Here is a 22,732-nt window from a genome sequence, read left to right as displayed (position 1 = left end):
GGGTAACAATTCTGATGCCCGTGAGGTGGGGTTGGACGCAAGGGCTGGCCTCACTCGAGAGGCAGCCTGTCTGAGACCTGCAGGCTTGGCCCAGGGCCCTGCCGTGAGCCCCCCACCCAGGTGAGACCCCTGCAGCCTGCTAAGCTCTGGTTGCCACCCCAGAGATGCCTTGATGCCGAGGCCAGGGCGCTGGGGCCATCCATGCTTTGCTGGGAGGCTTAGGGGAGGCCCCTTGGAAAAACCATCAATTTACTTTACCTGCAGAGAGATTTACTTTTGGGGACTTCAAAAGCCCTCAGTTGAGAAAAATTAGAGATTTCCCGTTTTATAGTCTGGATAAAGTGCTCATAAATTCTCCTCTGTGATGTCTCGAGCGGAGAAGTTCCGGCTATCATCACAAGGCCTGATTTATATATTGGTCCAGCTCTCACCTCCGGACGGCAGTGACCGATGATAACATTAGGAAGCAAAGCGTTGGCAGCTGACGAGGGGCTCCTCGGGGTGTCTGGCAGCCACACTCCAGGATGGCACAGGTATCCCCGTGGCTGCAGAAAGTCCTTGAGGACAGCGCTGCTCCACGACCCTGGTTGGGAAGCAGCTGCTGCTGAGGTCGCCAGAACAGGGCGGCCCAGGGGTCCAAGAAGGTCCAGGGCACCCAAGCTGCTGTGGCCGAGGCTTCTGCGCACCCAGCTCGAGGTGGGGGTGGTTCACGGAAAGGAGTGGTCGACAGGTGGCATCTTCCAAAGCAGACGTGGCGGCTGCCGCCCGGCTGGGGAAGGGGCTGCTCTGAGTCATCAGAGACCCCTTGAGGCCAGTCTGGCGAGGGCAGATGTGGGAGAACCCCGGGGGCTCGCCATGGGGGCTTATTGTTATGGGGCAAATAACAAAGTGCTCTGTGCTGAGCTGGCTAAAGGGACAGTGGAGAGACAGCCAGAGAGGAAGCTGGGAAAATGCCCTGGGGCAGGGAGAGGCAGGGCGGGGTTGCCCGGGAGACAAGGTGCGGGGGTGGGGGTGTGGGTCCCTCAAAGCCCCTTGCCACAGGGTGGCCGGGCCCCCCTGGGGAGTCCCTCATTGTATGTTTGTTCACAGGGTGGCCCTGTCGCCCTGCGGGCATAAGGCTGGACCCCCGCTGCCATCTGGGCTAGAATGACTTATTTTCTTAAAAATCAGCCTCTAAGAAAGGGTTGATCATTGATTCAAACTGCAAGGGGAAATGGGCTCATTGCCTGATGGACTCCTCTACCCCTTTAAACACTAAACTAAATCGGGGTGGGGGTGGGGACTGGGGTGCAGGAGAATCCTGCTCTTCCGTGGCCCCGATTGTGAAGATACTTCAGTTTCTTTAGCTACATGCGTGTCCCCTGCCACTGGATCGCTGTCATGTGGCTAGTTCAAGGTGCTACCTGCCTGACAACAGGGAAGAATTCACGATGGACACGAGAGAGTCATCCACTGTATCACTGGGACAGGTAGGAAGCGTCAGCCCCCAGAAAACAGCCGATGGGGTCCCCCTAGAGGAGGGAAGGGCCTCTGCCGCTTGATCCACCCGGGGAAGCAGCCATTCCCCACAGGCCCGGCGTCCCCGGCAGGGACTCTGGCACCAGGTCTGTCCATGTCCACATCCAGACGGAGGCGCCTTCACAGCTGGTCCAGGACACGGGCGCTGAGGACGGCCTCCTCCATGTGGCACTCCTCGGAGGGGATGGCCGAGCGAGCGGAGCCCACCACGTGCCTCACCTCCACGGGAAGGGAGCAGCTCGAGTGTTCCAAGAACTTAGCCACCAAAACCCTGGCGTCCGCGTAGGCCTTGCTGTCCACTAAGGAGTGCGGCCGCTCTTTGGAGACTGTCTGTAAGGCCTCTGGCTTTAACCGCTGGTCCGTTTTCCAGGCATCTGGTTCCCTGGGGGGTGAAAGCTGGGGCCGACAGGCACAGGCAACCATGACAGAGTGAGACAAGGAAGCTGAAAACCAAGGGAAAATGCACCATCTGAAAACACCCGACACAAAACAGAAGGCAGCCGTCCACTAACTTCTCTGAAAAGCAAACACAGGGATGCTGGGGACAAGCTTTCCACTGGGATTTCTGTGTTCCCCAGCTGGCCCTCGCTTCGCATGTCCCCGGCATGGCCCGGCCCCTCGCAGCCCTGAGTTCAGCCTGCAGTAACCTAGAGGGGCCGCAGCCTCCTGGAGCCGAAGGCTGGAGATGGGAGGGCAAGATTCAAAGCCGGCCAGCGAGAGAAGTGCAGGGCGGGGCAGGGGTCTCCATTCCGTGTGCCTCTCTGCTGGAATTCCCGAGCTCGCAGGGGGGCTGCCCCTTCTCAGTCTTCCCCAGCTCAGTGACCTTCGCCCTTGTGGGTTAGGTGGCATTTGGAGACACGTCTGCCTTAAGAGCAGAGCTGGGGGTGGCAGAGGGGCAATGAGAGCGCCCTCCCCACGTCAAGGGCAGAGACAGCAGCCACCTCTCACGAGGCAGCAGAGTCGCCCGAAGCCCAGGGCCTTGTGCTCAATGCTCCCCAGGCCAAGGGCAGGGAGATGGAACCAGCTACCAGCGGGCCCCAGCCACTCCAGATGACCCTCCAGAGAGAGAAGCTCCGGGCGGTCAGCTGTGACCAGCTCGCCAAGCACCAGATTAAGACCCGGTTGCTCAATCTACGTTTCAAGTCACACAAGGAAACACGTCCTGGGTGGTCTGGGGTATTTCTGGTGGCAGCGAGCAAGCCTGGCAATTAAGCATGTGAAACTGTGTAAGATTCACACGGGGGCCCGTCTCCCCTCCAAAGAGAATCTCATAACTACAGTGACACAAGCAGCCGTGTGGTGTTAAATCAGCTGTAGCCTCTAGTACATCTGCCAAGAGAGCAGGGGAGGCAGGGCAGGCCCACCTTCCAAAGCCCAGAGATCTGGGGCATCGCGTGCCTGGGTGACCCTGGGAGGGGCTGTGTTTAGACACAAGGCAGCCGAGGACCTCTGGTCACCCCTGCCCCCCACACTGTGGTTATCAAAGGGTTTCAGAAAAAGAGCGTCTCACCGGTTCCCCGTGCAGCCCGGGACAGTCCTGCTTCAAGATCCTGGCTGCAGGATGGGGTGTGTGACGAGGCATCACCTGAACCAGAAAGAGAATTCAGTTAACACACAGCCGGGGAAAAGGAATTCCCGATAACACCGGAGTAACCCTCCTGAGGATAAGAAATGGATTTCAGATGCAAGAGCAGCAGAGGAAAACTCCTGCATTTAAGCCAGCCGGCGCCCAGGTGGCTCCCACCCAGGGCAGGTGGCGTCCCCAGGGCCCGTCACTTCCTCAGCGTGGCCCCGGGCACAGGTAGCAGGCCAGTGCCACTGAGAGAGGAGGCTGAGGCGACAGGGCGGTGAGTAGGATGCAGGGGTGACAACTTGTGATCAAGCCACCGCAGCAAGCCTGGTGGGAGCACAGCAGGGGCCCCAGACTGTCCGCCCCCCCTTACAGGCTCTGGACATCGAGACCACATTCCCCGTGTGGCCCTGAGGCAGGGCCCAGGGCTGGACTCCACTCCCAGAGGGCACCGAGGCCTGCAGTGTCCGGGCAGAGCCAGGCACGCCCTGGGGACACGGGGCTGGGCCAGCTGTACCTGACGCCCTGGAGGGGCCCCACGAGGTGGGGTCGCTGGCAGAGCGGGCCACGCGCCTGGGACCTGGCCGCGCCGGCGTGCCCAGGGGGGGTCCCTCAGGGGATGTGCGGCGCGGGTGTGCGGCGGGCAGCAGGGTGCCCGTGGGGCCGTCAGAGGGTGGGCGGCTCAGGCCCGGCGTGGCAGTGCCCTCGGGGGCCAGCAGGCTGGAGCTGTCGGCCGGCGCTGCAAGGCAAAGGACACGGCGTTAGCGCTGGTGCTGGGCAACTACCAAGCCGCCCCCACGCGGGACAGCGCCGCCCACGTGCCCGTCCGCCACCCAGGGTCCTCCCAGGGGGTGGGGGCAGCCCAGCCTCCAAACTCCAACCCTGGACAAACGCTGTCATCTTGCGGGCGTGGAAATCCTGCCCAGGCTGATAGTGCTCTGTGTAGAAAGTATGGGGGGACCAGACGATCCCCCAAGAATCATTCCAGGAGGGGTACGGGTCTCCACGAGAGACTCCAAGTCAGAAACCAGCCGCGTCTCCCATCCAGGGCATCCCCTGGGGGGTCTGAAGTACAGGAAGGTGGGGGTCACGTGCTCAATGGGCAGGACCCATGCAGAGAGAGGTCAGGGCTCTGAGGGACCCCAGGGCACCCTAGCCAGGCACCGGTGCCCACCCCACGCAGGGGGTGCAGCTTGGGCCCAGAGTGCAGCCCCTCGTCAGGCAGGTGGGGTAGCCCAGCCCTCTGAGACACCCCCCCCCCCCCCCCCCCCCGCAACTGTGCCAAAATGCACATCCTCAGTCCAGCCCCGCCCGGCTCTGCGGGTGGGCCCGGCCATCAGGGTGTGAACAAGCCCCAGGGGATTCTGATGCCCCGAGTGTGAGAACCGCTGCTCTGGACCGGTCATGTCATGCCGCTTACGCTGGGCTTTACCCCTTGCTTCTCCGCAGGTGGCACCTGGGGTGGAGGCTGGACCAGAATCTGTCTAAACAGGGTCCCCAGTGGACCTGTATACACATCAGGGCTTGAGGAGCGCTGCCCTCTACCCTCTTCTCTCCCATCACCAGACCACCCCAGGGCGCCCCTCCCTAAGGCTCCTCACTGCCCCCCTCCCCCCACTGAAGTAGACGTTCAAGGCGAGTGGCCCGCGTGGGGAACATATGCTAAGAACCACAGCAGCCTGAACTCTTACAGTGGGGGAGGCTTTGAGATCTGTTCCTTCCTCCCCTTCCTGTGGGTCCTGGGGGAACTTCTCTGCTCCCAGGGGCCCTGCGAGCCCCACATCTGTGCACATGTCCTGTGCCCAGGGCCCACCCAGTCACCCCCAGCCCACAGCCGAGGAAACTCTGCTGAGAGAGGGCGGGGAAGAAGGTGGCAGGCCACTGAGTGGGAGCTGGCGGAAAGCGGACCCATTCCGGAGCACACGTGTTCGGCGCCCCCCCTATCCCCCACTGTCTGCCGCTGCCCTCCTGAGAGATGCTTTGAGACCATCAGTCCCATGAGTCCACCTGGAACAACAAAGATGAGACAGACCTCACATCTCACATACAAAAAAAAAAAAAAAAAAAAAATTCTTCAGGACGATTAATCCTTTTCTTCTTTAAGATACCATAAGAGTAGAAGAAAATATGGGAGAATAAATCTACTGCCTTGAGGGGGTGAAAGACTTTGTAAACATGATAGAAACCATAAAGGAAAAGCTTGATAAATTTGACAACAGCAACAAAAACATGGTAAACTTGTGTACGGCAAAGGCCTCATTAACAGGCTTCAAGAAGCAAAGACTGAACTGGGGAAGCAAACCTGCCATAAATAGAGTCACTCTTACACATTTTCTCACTTCTCTATTTAACAAATATTTTTCTTATAAACCAAAAAAGCAAAACAAAAAACAAAAACAACCAGAAATAAATAAATGCAACAGAAATAAATGGACCTAAAACAGACCTACAAGTTGATGATAGATATGTAAAAAGGTGCAGAAACTCAATCCTATGTGTGTGTCAAGTTCACCTACAAGGACGGTAAAGGTCCCCAGGAGTGACAATGTCTTGGGGTGTCACAAACACTCTTGGTGGGAACATAAACTCGTCATAAAACCCTTCCAGGACACAGTGTAGTCAATACATCCAAGTCTAAAATACACATTCCCCTGGACTCAGCAATTTCCCTCACTGGAATTTATCCCAAGGAAGTAATTGGTCAAGTGCTCAAGACCAAATGTATAAATGTAGAAAAGAAAATATACTTCCCTGTCTCCTTAAAAAATTTCAAACCTAGACATTGTCATTACTAACACTCTCAAAATCTTTTCAAAAATCACCCAGCAAGTATATTAAAAGTCTTTTGAGTAATATTCATTCCTTCACATTCTTTTTGATCCCAATTCCCTCTCTCTCTCTTCCACAGCTTTACTGAGGTATAACTGATATGCAAAACACCTGTGCCTATTTACTGTATATAATTTGATAAGACTGGACATATGTACACACCCTTGATCCCAAGTTTCTTTTTTTTTTAATTTTAATTTTTTTTTGTGGCTGCATTGGGTCTTCATTGCTGTGTGTGGGCTTTCTCTAGTTACGGAGAGTGGGGGCTATTCTTCACTGCGGTGCACGGGCTTCTCATTGGTGGCTTCTCTTGTTGCAGAGCACCGGCTCTAGGTGCATGGGGCTTCAGTAGTTGTGATGTGTGGGCTCAGTTGTTGTGGCTCGTGGGCTCTAGAGCACAGGCTCAGTAGTTGTGGCGCACGGGCTTAGTTGCTCCGTGGCATGTGGGATCTTCCCGGACCAGGGCTTGAACCCATGTACCCTGCATTGGCAGGTGGATTCTTAACCACTGCTCCACCAGGGAAGTCCCCCAAGTTTCTTAATGTCAGTGAAAATCCAGTGGTTGAGTTCCTCAAGGAAATGCAAAGAGTCATGAGTGACAAATGTGACCTAGCTCTGAATATAAGTAATTAATAGAAAACTTATAAAATTAGGACAGCATTACAGGAAAAGCTTATGGCCCAAGGCTGGTCACTCTCATTTCTGCACACCCTCCCCTCCAGGGTTGTGTCATGTGCCTACATTTTTATAGAAGTCATAATCGTGGTGGACCTCCAGGGTTTCACTTAACGGATCGAAAACATTTTTCCTAATAATGTGCAGTGATATATTCAGCTTGTGTAACACGTTTTCCTGAACTCTTATTAAAGGACTTCATTGTCCCCCTCAGTTTTTACTGTTATGGAAAAGGCAACAACTTATCTGCATGCTTACTTTTCCTTTTTCTGCATTACTCCCCGGGGGTGATTCTAGAAGTATGAGCACATCTAATGGCATAAATATTTTCACGGCTCTGCATCCCAAACGCTTTGCCAAAGCAGTGGGCTGACTTACAAGCCACCAGTTAGGGCCCCCATGTCCTCATCACTATTTTGTTATTTTAACAAATAGCAAAACAATATTGTTTAAAAAAACAATAACAGAATCTCCAAAAAAACAAACAAAAAAAATTCTAGAGCTAATAAGCACACTCGGCAAGGCTGCAGGATTCAAGGGGAACACATGAGTGAATCCCCTCCTATTGATTCAGAGTCAGTCCCATGTACTGACGATGAACACGCAGAAACCAAAGGTGTAAACCCAGTGCCATCAACAGCTGCTCCAGAGAAAAATGAAACACGAAACACACACACTAAGGAAAGCTGCCCAGGATCTGTATGCTGAAAACGATACCGTGAAACCAAAGCTCGGAAACCATGGAGACAGACGGTGTTCACGCCTCAGAAGACTCAGCTCTAGAAAGATGGCGATTCTCTAAAATACGGCACAAATGAACTTATCTATGACACAAAAACAGACTCACAGACATAGAGGACAGACTTGTGGTTGCCAAGGGGGAGGGGGAAGGGAGAGGGATGGACTGGGAGTTTGGGATTAGCAGACGCAAACTAGTACATATAGGATGGATAAACAACAAGGACCTACTGTATAGCACAGGGAACTATAGTCAATATCCTGTGATAAACCGTAATGGAAAAGGATATATATGTATAACTGAGTCACTTTGCTGTACAGCAGCAATCAACATGGCATTGTAACTCAACTCTACTTCAATAAAAAGAGAAAGATGGTGATTCTATCCAAATAGCTGTACAGGTTTAATGCCTGTCAAGATCCCAGCAAGGGAGACATCCGTGGCAGGCCAGTGGTTAAGACTCCATGTTTCCAACGCGGGGGCCATGGGTTTGATCCCTGGTCAGGGAACTAAGATCCCACCTGCCGTATGGCCAAAACAATGATTAAAAAATAAATTAAAAAAATGAAACACAAATACATGGAGGCTAAACAGTGTGCTACTAAGTAACCAAGAGATCCCTGAAGAAATTAAAAAAATACATAGAAACAAATGACAACAAAAACACAATGACCCAAAACCTATGGGATGCAGCAAAAGCAATTCTAAGAGGGAAGTTTATAGCAATTCAATCTCACTTCAAGAAACAAGAAAAATCTTAAATAAACAATCTAACCCTACATCTAAAGCAACTAAAGAAAGAAGAACAAAGAAAACCCAAAGTCAGTAGAAACAAAGAAATCATAAAGATCAGAGCAGAAATAAATGAAATAGAAACAAATAAAACAATAGCAAAGATCAATAAAACTAAAAGCTGGTTCTTTGAGAAGATAAACAAAATTGATAAACCATTAGCCAGAATCATCAAGAAAAAAAGGGAGAGGATGCAAATCAATAAAATTACAAATGAAAAAGGAGAAATCATAACTGACACTGCAGAAATACAAAGGATTATAAGAGACTACTACAAACAACTATATGCCAATAAAATGGACAACCTGGAAGAAATGGACAAATTCTTGGAAAGATACAATTTTCCAAGACTGAACCAGGAAGAATTAGAAAATATAAACACACCTCTCACAAGTAATGAAGTTGAAACTGTGATTAAAAATCTTCCAACAAACAAAAGCCCAGGACCAGATGGCTTCATGTGAATTCTAGCAAACATTTAGAGAAGAGCTAACACCCATCCTTTTTAAACTCTTCCAAAAAATTGCAGAGGGAGGAACACTCCCAAATTTGTTCTACAAAGCCACCATCACCCTGATACCAAACGAGAAAAAGATATCACAAAAAAAGAAAATTATAGACCAATATCACTGATGAACATAGATGCAAAATTCCTGAACAAAATACTAGCAAACAGAATCCAACAACATATTAAAAGGATTATACACCACAATCAAGTGGGATTTATGCCAGGAATGCAGGGATTCTTCAATATAGGCAAATCAATCAATATGATACACTGTATTAACAAATTAAGGAATAAAAACCATATGATCATCTCAATACGTGCAGAAAAAGCTTTTGACAAAATTCAACACCCATTTATCTCCAGAAAATGGGCATAGAGGGAACCTACCTCAACATAATAAAGGCCATATATGACAAATCCACAGCAAACACCATACTCAATGATGAAAACCTAAAAGCATTTCCACTAAGATCAGGAACAAGACAAGGACATCCACTCTCACCACTCTTATTCAACATAGTTTTGGAAGTCCTAGCCATGGCAATTAGAGAAGAAAAAGAAATAAAAGGGATACAAATTGGAAAAGAAGAAGTAAAACTGTCACTGTTTGCAGATGACATGATACTATACATAGAAAATCCTAAAGATGCCACTGCAAAACTATTAGAACTAATCAATGAATTTGGTAAGGTTGCAGGATACAAAATTAATGCACAGAAATCTCTGGCATTCCTATACACTAGCAACGAAAAATCAGAAAGAGAAATTAAGGAAACAATCCCATTTACCACTGCAAAAAAAAGAATAAAATACCTAGGAATAAACCTACCTAAGGAGGTGAAAGACTTGTACTTAGAAAACTATAAAACACTGATGAAAGAAATCAAAGATGACATAAACAGATGGAGAAATATACCCTGTTCTTGGATTGGAAAATACAATATTGTGAAAATGACTCTACTACCCAAAGCAATCTACAGATTCAATGCAATCCCTATCAAACTACCAATGGCATTCTTCACAGAACGGGAACAAAAAACTTTACAATTTGTATGGAAACACAAAAGACCCCGAATAGCCAAAGCAATCTTGAGAAAGAAAAATGGAGCTGGAGGAATCAGGCTCCCCAACTTCAAACTATACTACAAACTACAGTAATCAAGACAGTATAGGGCCTCCCTGGTGGCACAGTGGTTGAGAGTCCACCTGCCGATGCAGGGGACACGGGTTCGTGCCCTGGTCTGGGAAGATCCCGCATGCCGCAGAGCGGCTGGACCCATGAGCCATGGCCGCTGGGCCTGCGCGTCCGGAGCCTGTGCTCCGCAAAGGGAGAGGCCACAACAGTGAGAGGCCCACGTACTGCAAAAAAAAAAAAAAAAAAAAAAAAAGACAGTACAGTACTGGCACAAAAATAGAAATATAGATCAATGGTACAGGAGAGAAAGCCCAGAGATAAACCCACGCACATATGGTCACCTAATTTACAACAAAGGGGGCAAGAACATATAATGGAGAAAAGACAGCCTCTTCAATAAGTGGTGCTGGGAAAACTGAACAGCTACATGTAAAAGAATGAAATTAGAACACTCCCTAACACCATACACAAAAATAAACTCAAAATGGATTAAAGACCTAAATGTAAAATCAGATACTATAAACCTAGGGGAAAACATAGGCAGAACACTCTTTGACATAAATCACAGCAAGATCCTTTTTGACCCATCTCCTAGAGTAATGAAAACAAAAACAAAAATAAACAAATAGGACGTAATTAAACTTAAAAGCTTTTGCACAGCGAAGGAAACCATAAACAAGACGAAAAGACAACCCTCAGAATGGGAGAAAGTATTTGCAAATGAAACAACAGACAAAGGATTAATCTCCAAAATATACAAACAGCTCATGGAGCTCAATATCAAAAAAACAAACAACCCAATTAAAAAATGGGCAGAAGACCTAAATAGACATTTCTCCAAAGAAGACATACAGGTGGCCAAGAGGCACATGAAAAGATGCTCAACGTTACTAATTACTAGAGAAATGCAAATCAAAACTACAATGAGGTATCGCCTCACACTGGTCAGAATGGCCATTATCAAAAAATCTACAAACAGGGGCTTCCCTGGTGGCGCAGTGGTTGGGAGTCCGCCTGCCAATGCAGGGGACGGGTTCGTGCCCCGATCCGGGAGGATCCCACATGCCGCGGAGCGGCTGGGCCCGTGGGCCATGGCCGCTGCGCCTGCGCGTCCGGAGCCTGTGCTCCGTGGCGGGGGAGGCCACGGCGGTGAGAGGCCCACGTACTGCCAAAAAAAAAAAAAAAAAAAAAAATCTACAAACAACAAATGCTGGAGAGGGTGTGGTGAAAAGGAAACCCTCCTGCACTGTTGGTGGGAATGTAAATTGATACAGCCACTATGGAGAACAGTATGGAGATTCCTTAAAAAACTAAAAATAGAACTACACATGATCCAGCAATTCCACTACTGGGCATATACCCTGAGAAAACCATAATTCATAGAGTCATGTACCACAATGTTCATTGCAGCTCTATTTACAATAGCCAGGACATGGAAGCAACCTAAGTGTCCATCGACAGATGAATGGATAAGGAAGATGTGGCACATATATACAATGGAATATTACTCAGCCATAAAAAGAAACAAAATTGAGTTATTTGTAGTGAGGTGGATGGACCTGGAGTCTGTGATACAGAGTGAGTAAGTCAGAAAAAGGAAAACAAATACTGTATGCTAACACATATATATGGAATCTGAAAAAAATGGTTCTGATGAACCTAGAGGCAGGGCAGGAATAAAGACGCAGACATAGAGGATGGACTTGAGGTCACAGAGCGGGGAGGGGGAAGCTGGGACAAAGTGAGAGAAGCATCAACATATATACATCACCAAATGTAAAACAGATAGCTAGTGGGAAGCAGCTGCATAGCACAGGGAGATCAGCTTGGTGCTTTGCGACCACCTAGAGGGGTGGGACAGGGAGGGTGGGAAGGAGGCTCAAAAGGGAGGGGATATGGGGACCTATGTATGCATATGGCTGATTCACTTTGTTGTACAACAGAAACTAACACAGCATTGTGAGGCAATTATACTCCAATAAAGATGTATTAAAAAATTGAAAAAAATGATGTATCTTAAAAAAAAAAAAAAGCTTCCAGCAAGGTATTTTGTAGATACAGGTGAGCTGATTCAAAAATGGATATGGAAAGGCACAGGCCCTACAGTAGCTGCAACCTTGACAAAGAAGAATGAAGTGGGAGGCATTCCTTTCCTGATACTGAGGCTTATTACAGAGCGACAGCCATGAAGACAGGGTGGAATTGGCAGAGGGGCTGACACACAGATCAATGGGACAGAACAGAACAGGGACCCAGAAGCAGACCCATGCAACTATGCTTGACTGATTTTTGACAAAGGTACAAAAGCAAGAAACAGCCTGGAACAATTGGACCTATACGGGCAAAAAGAATGACCTTGACCTCAACCTCACCCCACACAGAAATTCCGTTACTACCTGCTTGGCCTGCAAGCCCCCTGCCAGAGCTTCTTGTGTGTTCCTGCCTACCCTCAGGGCTGGCCCCTCAGAATCTCTCGGGGGAGCCCAGCTAGCTGCCCAGGGTCGTGAGGCAGTGAGGAGGGCCCAGCCCTGCTGAACGCCTCCAGAGGGGCATCTCAGACACCCTGTCCATCTCCACCTGCCCCGAGGCCACAGATAGAAACGGGCCCTGGAGCCGCCATGCTGCCTGGCCTTTCTAACCATGCTTTCCTGGAGAACTGGTGGTTTGTGGGAATCACGTGGCTGGAATGGGGGCCCCGGCTGCAGGCCCTCCCCCCACCCCAAGCTTTAGAAGGCGCTGCGCCCTGGAGTAGCCTCTGGAAAGGTGGTCACTGGATGCCACCTCTTAGACAAGCTCCTGACGGCTGCCTGGACTCACCAAGGGAAGGGCAAGGTCACTTCCACATTCAACTGTAGCGACCCGGGGCCCCTGCCGCTCAGAGGTGGCCTCGTGAAGGATGGCCCCTCCTTATTTCTTAGACGTTACTTGAAGTGGGGACGGCAGCAGCACAGAGGGCCACCACGGTCACGGTCCTTTCTGGGACGCTTAGTCATCTCCCAAGGTGGCTGACTTTGGTCTCCAAATAAATGCACCCACACGAGCCTGCTGGGGACCTCAAGACGAAAGCTCCCCAGGGACGCCCCCCCACCCCACCCATCTGTTCCCCCTGCTGCCAAGCTTGTCTGCTTGCCTGTCACCTCGGACCACCTTCCCCACCCCGAGGTTTGTCCTGTGGCTCCCACCCCGTATTTGGGATCTGACTTCTCACACTTTTCCTGCCACGCCCTCCAGGACACAACCTCAGGCCCCTGCCCTCCAGCCTCCCCCTCCGCAGCCAGTGGGCAGGGAGCCCCCAGCTCTGGATCCCCCCGGCCCAGCCCAGCCTGGTACGATCTTGCTCTGGAAAGGGTCCATCGCAGACTGCGTCGCACTCTTCTTCAAATCCATACTCCTCGAGTGAGAGAGAAAGGGCGCTGGGGGAGGCGGACAAAGGCCCCCAGGGAAAGCAGGAGGCCTCCCAGCTCTGACCACTGGGGGCAGGGAAGGAGGACAAGTGGAACCTTCCATGTACTTAGCAGGAGAGGCTGCAGCAAATTCCCCCCCTTACAGAGGAAGAGAAGGAAAAGGGAGGAGACACAGCCTGGAAAACTACCAACTTAGTGTTTCAAAGACTGAAAAGGGTACGATTACCTTGCGTGCTGAAGCCCGCGGTGGCGTCTGGGTCCCCGGAGCCGGGCTCGGTCACTTGCGGGTCCCCACTTGGAATCTACGGGAAGAAAGAGGAGGCCGCGCGTGGGTACTCTGCTGTCTGTGGGGCACATCACAGCAGCCTCCAGAACGGCAGGCTGACCCTAGAGCTTGTCTTCTAGAGACAGGTGCTCAGGTTGCAATCTTCTCCCCTAAATGTGTGGGGTGGGGGGTGGGAGGGTGAAGATGCCATTGCCAAGGCCAAAGCCCCTTCCTCGGACCTTCTGCAATGAGAATCGTGTGCCCCCGAGGGCCCACCCTGAGCCCACTCACCTTCCGCTTACGGGCACCATTTGGGGCTGGCGGAGGCCACACAGGGTCCCCCCTGTCACCAGAGGAGGTGGGACAGCCCCTGCCCTCACTTCCCACCCCCTCCTCTCTTCCCTGAAGAGTAAGCCCACGACACCAACACTCATGACACCCCAATGCTTTGGGCCGGCAGTTTGGACACAAGTGGGCACTGAACGAGCTCTGGACGCCCCAGAGCTGCACGTGCCCTGCCCTCCCTTCTGCCTTCCGCACGTGGGATCAAGAGGCTGTTCCCAAGGCCGCCCTCCCTGCCTAAGCTCTGCCAGGGTCCCAGCCGCACAGGGGGCCTACGCCGGGTAGAATGCGGGGCCCCCAGCCCAGTCACATGCCATCCCTTCCTGGTGGAGGCTGGCCGTGAAGCTCGAATGGGGTTGGACCATCATCACACTTTTGCAGCTTTCTTCTTGAACGAGAAGAAAGGCCTCGGGAATGTGAGGGGAGAGACCAGCCTCCTCTGCTGGTCAGGGATGGGGCACGTCTGCTCCCCGCTTGCCGGGCTTGGATCTGCCCCACGCGAGCGCGTCTGTCCCATTGCTGCTTTAGGGCACAGCGGCCCCTCCCAGGCCGTGCGCCTGAAGGCCATGAACCCTGTATGCACGTGCCCCTCTGCCATCTCAAAACACGATTTCTGGCCCCTTGTGGTATTTCAGAACTGCTTGCCAATCATGAGCTGGGGGAGGCCAGGGAAGGTGAGGCGGGCCCCTGCGGCCTGGTCTGGTTCCAGCTCAGTAATTATATTTCTGCCTCCCTGGACTCCTGCCCCTTCAATGGGGTAGCTGATGGCGCCCACCTCTCCTCTGTCAAGCGGGCTGGCGTTGCAGCAGGTGCCGGGCTGCTGCTGAGCAGCAGAGAGCTGCTCAGATGGTCCCTTGGATCCCACGTGTATGTAATACCGTCCTGCACTCAACGCTCCCTCTCTGCCAGGGAGGGGAAAGGATGGGAGAATTCACACCGCCTCACACCAATACCCTGTATGGAAAATCTCTGTCAAGAATCTCCTGCCAAATCAAAAAAAAGGGACCATGCCCTGGAGGTTCGTTTCCTTTCATACCTCTCTTCCTGTATCTAACCCTCAACTGGACTCTTTTTTTCTTTTGTAGGGGTGGGTGGCAACTTCAGTCCTGAAAAAAAAGCTTCTGGTAATAAAGAAATATACATAAAACAAGAGAAATAAAACACACAGTGAGACAAGGTCGGGAGGAAATTGGATGCGTGTCATACTTTGCAGAAGCATCGCTGGCTTCCCTCTGGCGCCCGGTCAAATTTGGTTTCAAGAGGAGACAGCTCCTGGGAGCAGGAAATTGATCACCTCCGGCGAGCAGGGTGTCAAGCACTGAATTAGAATGTGGCCTCCCCTGATGTCCAAGGCCACCTTGCCGCAGCAAGGCCGCTCACTTCACAGGGCATTGTCCATGAAACACAAAGGCAGTGGAAGAGGTATATTTGCGGCATAGAATTGAAGTTGAAATCCGAGTTTAGCAATAAAGGTTCATAACACAGCTCCCGCAGGGCTGTGAGAGGAGAAGCCTCATGTATAACGGAACGTGGACGCTCCAACGCCTGCATTTATTTATTCCCAGAGGCACTATTTTGACCACTTATCGTAATTGAAAACTCAATCGGCATTTAGGCAAATAAGCCAAGTTCCCCTCATCTCCCTTTCTCCTAGGAACTTGGGGGGCGAAGACGTCCTATATGGAAATTCTACGCTGTTTCTGTAATGAGTTTCCCACTCCCGGGTGAGGTCAGCTGGCTATGTCCCAGGTTTACAAAAAGCTGTTATCAGCCATCACGGAAAAGGTGCACTAAGGTTTTCGGCTCGTGTCCCAAGGCAATCTTCGAAGCTACTTCACGTACAGACTTTCAAATGTAAAGGTCATTTCATTCGAAAATATAAATAATAACTTCGAGGACTTGGGGTTGGACACACCTCTGTCACGTCCATTGCCTTTCTCACCACTTCTCGTCCCACCTGCCATATTGCCACCGAAATTCCTAAAGCACTGTTGGGCCACGTCGACCCCAAACGCCCAACTGTTCAAAGGCAGCTCTATAGTGTGGCATCCCAGGTCATGGAATCTGCACCCAAATGATTTCTGTGAACCCCCTTCCTGCCCTTCAAGCCCCCACGAGCCTCCCTGGTTCACACGCCTGGTCCCACGCAAGATGGCCCAGCTGGTCCTTGCTCTGAAGCCCCAGAGAAGCCCATTCTCTGGTCCCTGTCCTGTGACCACAAGGAAGCGAATCCCATTGGTCTCCCGATCCTATAGCCCGTGGACTGGCGCACAGTCTCACGGGGCCCCCAGAACACACGCTGTCATTCACACAGGGGCATCAACTAGGCAAATTCTCAGCCACTTCCCTGCTGTAGAAAGAAACTCCCTCCCTCCAATCTGGGCCCCAAAGCCACAATCTCAGGCCACTTGAAAGAGAACGCATCGCAACCCAAGTCAGAACGGAACCTGAATGTGGCTGAAACACGCGGGTCAAAACGAACGTGCTGGCTCAAGGGGGGGCTTTTCTTCCCAAATGAAAAATCTGTCCAGATGAGCGGTCTCTGCCGCACACAGACCTGCACAGCCTCTGCTTGCCTTCCAAGGGGGCGGGCGTCCAAACAAGTGCAAATAGGCCATTCATATGCGTTTGTCCTAACAAGGGGGTAATTACCTCCTCCTGGCCAAGGCGGGGGGGGGGGGGGGGGGGGGGTGGGGGTGGGGTGGGGGGTGGGGGTGGGGGGGGTCCTGCTGTAAGATGGCTGCTCGTGGCTGTCCCGTCGGGGGACTGGGGGAGGGGGGAGCTGGCAGGTGCAGCCTTCCCTCCGTGGGCGGGATGGGATCCTGGACTCCTAGACTCCCTGGGGGGTGTCTGTGGAATTGAAAAGTGCTGTCAGCCCACGGGGTCAGAGAGAATCAGCTGACGAGGTGCAGCTGCCTCCTCGGTGCTGGTGGCGGCGGGGGGCGGGGGGGGGGGGGGTGCCTGTGGCGTCCCATTTATCACAAGTGCTACCAGCCAGGTGGGCAGCCCAGGAAAGGGCGGGGGCCACGTCCTCCCGGGGATAACATTCATGCAGGGGCTTGTAAGCTGGCGGTTTCTGAGCCAACGCAAGCTAATGTGAGACAGGCCTTTGCCCTTCAAAAGTTCCTCCCCAAAATCTTTTGAAAGAAATCTCCATTTAGAGAATTCCCCATTCTTTTGGAAAATGAGGTCACGTGGGTCTTAGAACCAGTATTATCATCCTCTGATATAGTCTATTCTTCAGAAAAAAAAGTAAAATAGTGATAAACACTAGGTGCACGTGTCGGGGGTGCATCAGATGTCAAACCCAAACCAGAGGCTGCTTCCCAGCACGCCGGGTCCTTGGAGGCCCGGCGAGGCCGGGAGCATCATGGGGGTTCTCGCCGGCTCCAGCTCCGCCACTCGCCACAGGGTGGCGCACACAGACCCGTGAATCACGCACGGTTCCTCTCTTCTGGACATAGAGTAACAGCTCACAGGGACGAAGGAGAGGCAGGCTGGAGCCTGCAGCTCTGTGAGGGCAAAAGGCAGGGCCGCCGTGCAGAGGGGGAGGCGGCAGGGCTCCTCCCGCCCCCAAGGTGGCCGAGGAGAGTCACACAGCCTTGTGGGCTTCCTGGGGTTTCCAGGCCCCTGGCCGCCCTGCTCGGTGTCCCTGCTGGTTACAGGGCGAGCTGCCCGTCTGCACCTGGTTCAGTCCCCTCCTGCCTTCCAGGGACCTCTCTCCCCTGGCCCTGGGGAGCCGGCTCCGCCCTCCAGCCCTGGCATATCCCCATGGTAACCCCTCCCACTCTATTCCCACCCACCCCCTCTAACTACCTCCTATCCAGCCTCTTCATCGATTTACTCCAGGCCCCAAAGGTGTCCTTGGAGCAGCCGCAGTGGGGACTTTGGTAGCCACGCAGATTCTCAGCAGCCCCCTGACCCTGAACTCCGGAGCCCTGGAGGTGTGCCCGGCCATCTGCATTTGATTGACAAGCCCTCCAGGGAGTCGGGAGGCCCACTGGAGGCTAGAAACAGTGGTCCACACCCTTGCTTCCCCTCCGCTCCCTGAGGCCATCTGATCCTACCATGCCCCCCCCCCCGCCCCGCCCCCCCCATCCCCAGCAGCTGCTCCTGCCAAAGTCACTGGCAGCCTCTCAAAAGGTGAGCCAGGTGGACAGGGCTCAGTCCTTCACAGCCTCCGGGCAGCATTTGGCCCATGCCTTCCTCCCTGACCACTGGTTTCTGAGTCCAGGCTTTCCGGGACCCCACCCCATGCCCTCTCCTAGGGCCTCAACCTGTCCGGGTCTCCAGGGCTTCCATGACCATCTTTGCAGCGAACCATGATCTCTCTAAGGCCCCGACCTCAGATCCTAGCAGCCGTGGACACTTGCTTGGATGTTCTGATGACCCTGGCACCCAGTGAGGCCCAGCGGGTGGGTCGGCCCCCCACCTCATGCTCACCCCTCCCTCAGAGCCTCTGCAGGAGCTGCTCCGTCCCCAGCAGCATCCCTGCCTCTCCTCCCTGACCTGCGTCCTGCCGCCCACAAGCCGAGGCTTCATCTCCCAGGGTCCCTGGACACGCAGGGACCAGCATCCCTGCCCAGGGCCCTGCAGCACCCGGGGCTCCACTCAGGGCTCTGACTGTTACCACAACAAGCGGTTTCCGTTGACAATATTGATTTGAACTGTTTTTATCATGAAGAGAAAAATAAACCCACTCCAGGAAGGCAGAATGCTTTGCTCCGCTTTAAAGGGAAAAATTCCAGAGAATTTCAGTTATTATAAGTCTAGAGATGACAGTCATGGTCACACCACTGCCTCCTTCCTCACAGCTCCATGCCTCTGTTTCTCCCGTGGACAGGAAAACAGCCAGGAGTCCCAGCCGAGTCCCTCTGCCGTGGGGGCCTGGAGAGTCTCAGGACCTCTCGGTGGGAGCAGGCCTGGAGGGAGGCCCCGGGGTGTCAGGAGCCTCTGCCTGGGCCAGGGTGGGCTGGGGGGCTGGCCGGGGCTAGGGGCTGCTGAGCAGTCCCTCCCCAGGACCCCGAGGAGAGTCTGTCGAGCCTCGTCCCTTCCCGTCACACAGCCACTGGCCTGCAGGACTCGATCGCCTTGTGGACGGCACTGTCTCTGGTCGCATCCCCTGAACGCTGAGCCCAGCACAGGGGACCCCAGGGCTGATACTCAGGGGGTGGCGGGAACGGATGGGCCCTGCCGCCCGGCCAGCTCACCACGGGCACCTTCTCACAGGGCGACAGTGCGAGGTTGGGGCCTGCACCGCCTCCAGGCGAGGGGCTCCCGGTGGGGACACGTGTCAGGGCAGCTCCGTGGCCGCTGAGACATCACAGCGTGCCGCTGGTGCTCCGGGTCTGTGTGTGTCTCCTCTGACGGATGCGCAGGGCCCAGGAGTGGCTGCAGCCCCGTCCTGGTGCCCCTGCTCCCTTGACGGCTGCCCACCACGCCCCAACCCCTATGGTGCCCTGGGGGACACCCGCATGGCCCTACCACTCCGTCTGCACTTGGGCACCATATGGCCTTTCCCGGTGCTCACATCTCTCTGCCCTGGCTGGTGCCCCTCGATATTCAGCAATGACAATGATGAGGGCGAGGATAATAATACCAAGAAAGGGCACATGGCTTTTGCTGAGTCAGACCCTGCCACGTGCCCAGTCCTGTCCATTACAAACATCCTGTTCCATCCGATGTGCTTGGTACTATTATGACCCCATTTCACAGATGAGGAAACTGAGGCCGCACGTCCCGAATGCCTGCCCGCTGGGATCAGGCACCTCCCTGGCTGTAGCTGCCAGGCCTCTGACAAGACCAGGAATCCAGACGAGCTCTCTCAGGTGTCCGGATGACTTTGACAGTGGCCTGTAGCTGAAACAGCCCAGAGACCCCTGCATACTCAGACCATGGCCCGGCCCAACCCCACCCCGGGGGGCCTCTGCCCACGGGTCAGAGCCTGGGCCCACTCTTTCTGCACTGTGTCCCCAGCACATCTGAGGGGAGGCAAGGAAAGTCAGCACAGACGTAGGGTTGGAATCCCTGCCTGGCTGCCATCTCTGCAGGATCTGCTCGCTGCACCTGCTGCCTCTGCTCCCCCATGACCGGGCTAAGACGACCAGCGTCCCACAGCTTTGCTGAAAGGCTGAGGGAGACGCCAGCGCAGGCAGCAGGACCGGGAACGGGGAACTGGCCTGTCGGGGTCGGGCCTCACCTGGCTGGTGGGGGTCGGGCCCACCACGGCCTCGTAGGGCGGCGGGAGCTCGGCGGGGTAGAGCAGGCCGGGGCTGTTGATGGTGACGCGGTACAAAGTGCCGAATGGGGAGGAAGCAAAGTCCAGGTGGAGGCCCCTGGAAAGGCAGAACCGCGGAACATCACTCCTTGGGTAAGGAGCCCGGACCCGTCCCGTTTCCCTCAAAGCGATCAGACCGATTCCCCGCCTGGAATGCTCGTGCTCGTGAAATAAAAGCCTCGTTCGTTAGGCAGTCCTCACTTTTGTTTTTTGCTGGAAACTGACACTTTCAATAAACTCTATGGCCTTTTCCATGACAATTAAAACCATCGTACAGCTGATTCAATCTTTAACTAAATGTGACATGTTCTATTAAATGACCATAAACCGACAGCAGTATTGTGTTCTGTGAAGAGTGGAACAGGGCTGCTCCTGCCTGGCTGGGTTTCTTCTCTGATGCCCTGCAGTGAGGCCAGCGGAAACGCACGGGGCTCTGAGCCCTCCCACCTCCCCGGGCTCTGTGGTCTGATCCAACAGGCCTTCATTCGCCTCCCCCTCTGCTCACCTTCCCTGACAAGGAGCACCTCCCCTCCCCCAATGACGGCCTCCCACCCTTGGGCCCCAGCATAGCTCAGGGAGGTGTCCCCAGGGAAGACCCACCTGTGGGCCTCAGTGGTGGGCGTGCAGGTGTACTCCGGGGGATAATAGGGCGGAGGGGGCAGTGGAGGCACAAACTCATCAAAATCCAGGGTCTGGTGGAGGACAGTGCCATGCGGGGTCATGCAGGCCGGGCTGACGGAAGGCGCCCTTTGTGGAAGGAACTGCAAAACAGAGAGGTTCCGAGATCAGGACGGCTGCTGTGGCTCTAACGTCATGACATACGTCTTCGTTATGTCTAACGAAGGCAACTGTGCAGAAGCTTTAATGATGCACTTGGAACTCAGGTACTTAAACCCGTCAGTCAAACCCTAACGGCTAAACACACATTTAAAACGGCAGCTCCGGGAGGATCACGCTCCCCGCTCCGGAGCCTCAGCACGTTCGGTTCCCACGCTGCTACGCAGATGCCTGTCTTCTGAGGCAAAGCACAGTCCGGGAAGTTAGGTTCTGTTCCTGTCACTAAACCTGTCTCCTCTGATGAAGAGCTTGTGGTCAGAGGGGTGCCTGCCGCCCAGGGCTGAAGACAGCACTTCCTGGAGTGAGTTCCTGAGAAAACACCAGACTCTCAGGATGGCCCTCCCACGCCCTCCCCAACCCCTACAGTGAAATAAACTTGGGCAAAGCCACTTTGGTACTACCTCCTCGGGGCCCTGTCATGTGCATTATGAGTGTGTTCAAGGCCCTGAGAAGGCCTGCACCGAAAAAATCTGTTAAATTGTTTAGCCCATTCATGGAACATTCCTCAAATATTCTGTGATGGGCCCCTTTGGACACACAGTATCCATCAATATTTGGCAGTTCTAGGGAATTCACACACTTTGGAAAAACACTGCTCTGAGGGAAAAGAATCCTTCATGAGCTCTAGAACATTCTGGGGGGCAACCTCAAAACTGAGAGGCTGCTTGAGCAACGTGAGGTCAAATCACTTAAAATGAAGCTGTCTCTGCCTCATTTTCCATTTTTGTTCTTGGGAGGCACCACCCAATACCTGCTGCTCCTTCCATGGGCCACTGCTCTCCAGAGATGACCTGTGGCGTGGAGGTAGCCGAAGCACGGCTCCAGGTCCAGGGGACACCTCCCCAAGAGTGCCCCCAGGCTACTGAACACTATGCTCTGGGACCTCCCACTGCATGGGGGGCGGCAAGGGGTGGGTGAGAGCAGGACCCAGAGTCAACTGTCCATGGCCAAGCAAGGACAGTTCCACGAGGAAACAGTGAACTCTCCAAGCTCTGCAGGAACCTGCAGAGATCCACAAAGGGTTAATGTAAAAGATGATATTTGAATGGGCCTGAAAGAGGAAGAGGATTTCAATGAGTAGGCTCACAGAAGGGGCTCCGAGCTCAAGAAGAACAGGTGAGCCAGTGGAAGATGTGTTTACGGAGAGCAAATTTCGGTAAGGCTCTAGAAGTTACTGCCTAATTCTGGGGGCACTGGGGAGCCAGCGAGGGTGCTGGAGCTGGGCAGCAGCTCTACTGAAGCCGTGTGGTAGGAAGTGCCTCGTGGCAGCAGCGGGTGCGGTGGTGGAACATTTCTGGACAAGTACGGGTGAGGTCGCGATTCTGAATACAGTCCAGAGCTATGAAATCAGCAAGCTCTAGACTAATGCAGAAAGAAGTGGTGGGGGGCATGTCTAAACGTGTGACACATCAGACTGCACACGTCTAAACGTGTGACACCTGCCTCCTCCACACACAGAGCACGGTCCTTGCCCCTCCAGCTGGTGTGACCCACGGTTTGTATGTTTAGCTGTCTGAGATAGGGGTACATCCATGGCCAAGGGCGGGGTGGACGTGTCTGCCAGCCTTGACTTTGGAAAGCTGCTCGCCCTGCGGCTACTGCAGGAAGCTGAGCAGCCAGCATGAAGCCAAAGGTCCTGGAGGTCTCACGGGGGAAGATTTTGAATTAGCCTTATCAGAAATTAGGAAAATCAATAACATACTCAAGTGTGAAATGCAACAGCCAAAGCGCTTTTCTGTGGAAGATCCAATCCCACCAGGAACGCGAGAGGTGAGGAGGTCCAGGCAATCCTATTAGCAGGTTTAAATGAGTCAATGCAGTCGCACAAGGGAGGCTTTTTA

General features: G+C 53.4%; 1 protein-coding gene across 1 annotated transcript in view; it reads right to left on the bottom strand.

The window, feature by feature from the left end:
• Positions 1-1,195: 1,195 nt before the first annotated feature.
• Positions 1,196-22,732, bottom strand: part of ENTREP2 (endosomal transmembrane epsin interactor 2) — a gene marked incomplete at its 5' end in the record, with an annotated part of 98,809 nt that continues 77,272 nt past the window's right edge. Inside the window, 6 exons of the mRNA XM_079913827.1 lie at positions 1,196-1,961; positions 3,029-3,103; positions 3,606-3,827; positions 13,397-13,472; positions 19,977-20,112; positions 20,655-20,815. Of these exons, the coding sequence (XP_079769953.1) occupies positions 1,639-1,961; positions 3,029-3,103; positions 3,606-3,827; positions 13,397-13,472; positions 19,977-20,112; positions 20,655-20,815 (993 nt within the window). The 3' untranslated portion in view covers positions 1,196-1,638. The remainder of the gene's footprint in view (positions 1,962-3,028; positions 3,104-3,605; positions 3,828-13,396; positions 13,473-19,976; positions 20,113-20,654; positions 20,816-22,732) is intronic.

The sequence above is a fragment of the Stenella coeruleoalba genome (genome assembly GCF_951394435.1).
Source record: "Stenella coeruleoalba genome assembly, chromosome: 2".
Classification (NCBI taxonomy): Eukaryota; Metazoa; Chordata; class Mammalia; order Artiodactyla; family Delphinidae; genus Stenella; species Stenella coeruleoalba.
The sequence above is the reverse complement of the archived record's forward strand: the minus strand, read 5'-3'. Positions and strand labels throughout refer to the sequence as shown.